General features: G+C 41.7%; 1 protein-coding gene across 1 annotated transcript in view; it reads left to right on the top strand.

The window, feature by feature from the left end:
• The first annotated feature begins 4,699 nt into the window (after positions 1-4,699).
• lrig1 (leucine-rich repeats and immunoglobulin-like domains 1) overlaps positions 4,700-6,071 on the top strand; it is a 39,341-nt gene continuing 37,969 nt past the window's right edge. The window contains exon 1 of the mRNA XM_080461675.1: positions 4,700-4,917. Coding sequence (XP_080317801.1) covers positions 4,715-4,917 — 203 coding nt within the window. The 5' untranslated portion in view covers positions 4,700-4,714. The remainder of the gene's footprint in view (positions 4,918-6,071) is intronic.

Below are 6,071 nucleotides of genomic sequence, written 5' to 3'. Positions count from 1 at the left end.
GTGTTTCAGATTAACCATTTTTCCTCTCGCGTTCCTTTTTCACAGTTGATGTTAAAAACCGGACCAAACTTTGTAGCTGTCCAGGCGAACGCTGTTTATTCGCATTTCCATTGAAGTTTAAAGTATCATACCATTTGTCTTATTTTAACATCAGCATTGAAGCACGATCGGAATAATCCATATTTTGTAATATCATGATTAAATATATAAAAATACATACTATTTAATTTATTATTTGAGCTGATATCTAATGTGTGTTTGCGCCGCATGATATCGGGGGTGATTGTACACGACGGGGAAAACTCTGATGACTCTGCTCCCGCCATGATCGTACTATATTGTAATGGAAAACGAACAAGTCGAGTAGAGGTGAACCAAAACTAGTCGAGTTGAGTCGAGTAGGGCTGAGTAGGTAGTAGTGGAAAAGTACTGTTACTTTCAAATTTGGCCCTCTAAGGGCCCATGGCGAGCTAGAACCAGCTGTGGCGTCCTGCAACTCTAAAGCTGGGGTCCCACTGCGCAGTATATGCAGGGGCAGGACGGGGCAGGACGGGGCAGGTTTTTGGGTATCCCCGAAGACACAGTTGTAGGTGGTATCAAAAGAACCGTAACCAACAGTTACGATTTTTCATCGCCCCCTCAGTTGAAGTACTGAGCACAACAGAATGGGTCCCTTAATGAGAAGCTACAACGCAGCCGTCTGCTGATTGGGCGGTGACGATGGTCACTCTCGACAAGCAGCAATATTTTAATATCTCATCTGCTGTAAACCCTCCCGTTGAAGTTGACAAACGCCACTTTGCACACACTGGTTGTTTTCCTAACTTGGATTATTGAAATGTCGACGCTACACAGCACCCTGGTCTTCTGACAAGGTGCAGACGCTCCTCTCCATTACAGGAGAAGAGGGGACTTAGCGGAACCGGACACTGCTGTTCGGAATGAGGAAGTTTTCCACTTCCCAAACTGCTTAGTGGGACTGAGGCTTTAGGCCATGTTCGTACGGCAAAGTTTTGTGTAACTGTGCATCATTTTTGAGTTTTTCATTTCAGAAAAGTTTCACGTTTACAGAGAAATGACGGAAAACCTGAACACTATGAGTTGGCGCTGTTATTTGTTTTTGTAATGAAAGCACACACACACATGCACGCAGAGAATAATATGCTATAAATGTTAACAACGGCGAGAGTTTTCAAAAAGTTGCATTGTCAGTGGCTCCGAGCACCGATGTCGTGTAAACGGATCGACAAAACGCTACAAAATCTTTACCTTTTCACCTGAACGTTTTGTGTAGTTGGGGCCTTAGTTGGGTGGAGCAGTTATATAAGCTGAATGGATGCAGAAAGCCTTCTGAGATGTCTTTAATTATAATGTAATGGAAATATTGTTGGTTATACGATGAGCAGGATCATGTGTTTTGCCTTGGGTAAAAAAACAAACATGTTTTTTTAAGTAACAAACACATTTTTAGGCCTTGCACATTGTAGTCATGTCACTTTCTACAATTTCATACCTCAATTTAATTGTATTTCAGCAGGTGCAAGTTGAAAATAATAGACATTACCACGATCAAACTTCAACATTTTTTGTGCATGCATATGCAAATGTAATGCGCATTTGTGCGGTCATAAACTCACTCCATTGTTTCTTATTAAACTACCTGAATAAACCATTAACTAGTGTAAATAGTATTATTACATTAAATAAGAACACACCATCACACACACACACACACACACCAATATACCGCATGTAATCTTATATTTGATGGTTGTATTGAGGCATATTCAAATACTTTTGTATGTTTACCTTGATCAGCCTTAAGTTGAAGTACTGCCTGGGTCAGATATACAAATATGAAACATGAGAAGAGTTAAGATTTTCTATTGATTTGCCAACTTCACATTGACATGATAATGAATCATATCTAAAATCTTTCTACACAGAAAAGTAGGATATATGTCTTCCAAAGAAGAATATAAAATCAATATTGGCTCAGAGAAAGAGCTGCATGCGCCTCTCCTTTGAGTTTTTATTTTGCCATCCTAACTATTGTGGCCATTATTAATATGTCATATCCATTAACTCATAAATTAGGAACAGAATTCAGAAAAACAAAGTTCAGTATGGTCAGCCAGAAATAAAGTCCCTCACTACTCCTACTAAGAAAGAGTGAATTAAAGAACACATACCACATTATTTTGATATGAAATTCAATATTTAAAAATTTCAATCAAATTAGATAATGTAGGTTTTGTAAGTGTGAAACTGTGTGCATAGTACTGCCTCCCTTTTTCCCGCCTTTTTTTTTCACATCAGAAAGAAAAAAAACATTTGATCGCACACATGATATACACTTCTGTGTCTGTGGAAAGGAAGGATGTATGATGAAAGTGAGTACAAATAGTATATCAGTGACAAACGGTGAGAAAGCAAATGTGCTCATCCCAGTTTGTATGAGATTGCACAATCTGAGGTGAGGCTCAGCTCTTGCTGCCTCAACTTACAAATGTACTTGTATGCGTTATTTGGGCTCGTCATAAAACCTACTGTACCGAATGTCCACCACTGCTTGTCGTTGACCAGGCCCCCCCGGTAGCGTAGAAACCACTCCACAAACCCAGGACGACTTACTTTCCCAGTGGAAATTTTATCCTATCTGACAGAGCATTTTGAGCTGCTGAGATGAATTCAGGCTCGCATTGGGAGGAGAGATGTAAAGCAGCTGCAGCCTCATGACAGGCACCACACACATCTATTGGTAGAACGTGTGAAATGAGTAAAATCTCCAGAATGTGGAAAACAAAGTGCGCCGTTTGAAGCAACATCACGTCAACTGGATGTAATAAAGTCATCCAACAGCTGATATGTTACAGAGCACTCTCGAAGGGATTCAAGTAACAAAGTACAATTTTCAGGCATGTGTGCATTGAGCATTTATTTTTTCTGATAACCTTCTGATAACCCATTTTAGTCCTGAATCCAAACACATATATCTGGACTTTCTGCTCATTATACTCCTAAATCGGCGAGTTACGTGTTAATTCTCTATATATGATGCCTTGACGTAGGAGACGTCTTGGGAAAATGAACCACAAACAGAATTTTAAGACAGAATTATGAAATATAGAGAATCCCAAAGACATCTGCACAATGTGTGTAAAAAGCAGACTTTGGGAGGATTGGACTGATTATTGGTGATAATTGGTTTTATCTGTTAGTGGTTTGGCATAAATCTTTTTTTTTCATTCACCCTTTGTGTGTGTGTGTGTGTGTGTGTGTGTGTGTGTGTGTGTGTGTGTGTGTGTGTGTGTGTGTGTGTGTGTGAGTGTAAAGAGTTGAAAATGGCCAAAAGACCGATCATGCCTTGTTAAGTTTAAATATTGATTCCTACTTTTTCATTTTTACACATCAGGTACATTTCAGGCTGAAAGGATGGAATCGGGCCTTCTGTTTGTACGAGAGACCTCTCTACATAAGTATCTGTACTTCTAATTAAATATTGAGAGTTTTTCTCCATCTCTGATAGAGGTGTACTACTTTAACCAACAGAATGAGTGTCTCTCTTTCCCCTCACTGTCGGGTGGCCCGCAGTTTATTTTTCCTTTCACATGTAAATCTCGACGTCAGCCCTTCTAACAAACACTATATTTCTGGAGTAATTATGTTATTATGGCTTGTTATAATGCGATTATAGCGGCTGATTTGGGGTGATTGTGTCTTTAAGAAGCAGTGAGAGTGAGAGGAGGCAGTGCGGTTTCACACCCCGGGGTGGGAAACATGGGCGGGGCCAAGTGGCCGCTGACTGACAGCCGCTCAAAGCCGTCGGCCAATCGGCTGTCATCTTGAGCCGGGGACAGCCAATGAGAGCGCTGCAGGGGCGGCCGTTGGAATCGCTGTTGTGCTTCCAACGTGGGGACTACGGAGCGATCAAAAAAAAAAAAGAAAAAAGAAGAAGTAACTCGGGGAAAAAACTCCCGGTGGTGGCGGACGATCGGAAAGGAAAAGAAAGGAGGGAGGGAAGGGGGACTCAATTTTGCTATTAACCGGATCGTGGAGGTTTGGTGACCGCAGACTGCACCTGATAAGCTGTCGGTGGAGTTCCTCCTGCTGGGACCGAGTTGGATGTACTGCCGCCGGAGCCGCTGCTCGGACCGCATCGACATGACAAGAGACAACATTTCTACAAGTTTTCTCCACTTATAACTTATTAACTACACTCCCAGCTTTGTTGTGGACAGTCAAGGCTCCAATAGAACTTCGCGGAGTCGCTTCGTTTCTCCAAACAGTTTAGCGCAGTTTTGAGGAGCGTGCGTTATTCCCAGAGAGTCCTCCCAACACACGTTTTTCTGATGTCACCTACTTTTTTCTTTTTCTTTGGAGAAAGTAGACTCTTAACTTTTTTTGGCCTCATTTACAGTTAAAACCAGGGGTCGTCTGAAGCGTGAATATGCGGGTTAATCAGATTTATTAATCCCGTGTTGTGGACGACCGGAGGAGAAAGTTGGAGCGAGTCAGAAATGAATGTCGTCTGGACTGAAAATGCTTCCCCTCATGTCGTATCAACAAAAGGACATTTAATGTGATACGGAAAGCCTACTTTTTTTTTTTTTTTTTAATTCTTTTTTTTTTTTTTCTCTCTTGCATTTTTATTCCAGTTTGAGAGAAAAGACAGACAGAGCTCCGCGTCCGCGCTATTAAAACTGGATACAAAATGGCGGCGCTCCCGGGACGATTTGGATTTGTGTCTGGTTGTGTTTTTTATTTAATTCTATCGCTCCAGCTGTTGCACGGCTTCGTCCTGGGCTCAGAGTTAACCTGTCCCTTGAACTGTACGTGTGACGGAGACTCGGTGGACTGTAGCAGCCTGGAGCTGACGGCGACGCCTCTGGACCTTCCAGTCCGGACTGTCTCCTTGTAAGTAAAAAAAAAAACAAAAAAAACAACCCAGGACTATTTATTGACCTGTCCATAACGGGGTAACACGGCCTGTAGAGGCACGGCACTCAACAAGGCTACACTTTTAAACTTATTTCACAGTTATACACGCACGTAAGACACGGTTTTCTGTGCAGGAATCCCGTCCCAGAGGATTCTTGTGGTTCTGGAGTTGCATAATTGGCCCCATCAACTGTAACGGGGAAAGAGGGCAGCTGTCACAGGGGCTATTTTTGTTCCCCCACAAGTACCTCCAAGTAGTGAAACTTTTCCCCATGTTCCTCCACATTTAGGTGTCCCTCTTATTTCTCCCTACCTCCCCCCTCTCAAAGGTCCCTTCGCCCCACTATTGCACTGACAAACCCACCGACACTCCAGGATCAGACAGCCCCCCAGCATCTTAATTGTGTCTTGATTATGAAAATCACCAATGAAACTCTCACTTAATCTTTTAGAAGAACCCTAATAACAATCGTGCCAGCAGAGATCTGTTATGTTTCAGGATCTTCTTCACCTTTCATGCAGGCTTGATGATTTGTATGTACAGGTTAACAGGTGTTGTTTTATCACCAAGCAGTTAATTCAAAGGATTTCAAAAAACATGTTTCATAACTTCATTTCCAGTTTGACATCACCTCAAGCAAACAGGTGGATCTGTTGTGCATGCATGTGTCTAATTTCTTAATTTTCTTTTACAATTTATTAAACAAAATTACTATTTATATCACTGCCCACTTGCTGCTGCAGCAAAGAAAATGTCTCCATTGTGGGACAAATAAAGGATTTTCAATCAATCAATGAGAAATCTGATATAAAAGAAAAAAAACAACTCATCACCCTTGCACACTTCTTGTGATTTTTCAACAGTTTTTGACTCATAAATCTGCTGTAGCAGTCAGAAAACACAGGTCAAAATGAACAAAGCGTCCCCTCAGGCCCAGCAAACAAATAGACCCCGGCAAGTCACAACAAATAAACGTTTGCATCATTCAACTGGTTTAGTGACAGGTATTATCCCGAGATCGCTTTCTGTGCCGCTCATTGTGACTCGCAAATTAAATTTGTTGCAGATGAAAGGGTTTCTCCCCAACTCGCAAAACCCCTACGTGAGTTGGACAATAGTTGAAACCCTG

Source organism: Lipophrys pholis, assembly GCF_963383615.2.
Source record: "Lipophrys pholis genome assembly, chromosome: 4".
Classification (NCBI taxonomy): domain Eukaryota; kingdom Metazoa; phylum Chordata; class Actinopteri; order Blenniiformes; family Blenniidae; genus Lipophrys; species Lipophrys pholis.
Note: the sequence above shows the minus strand (reverse complement) of the source record. Positions and strands in the feature narration are given on the sequence as shown.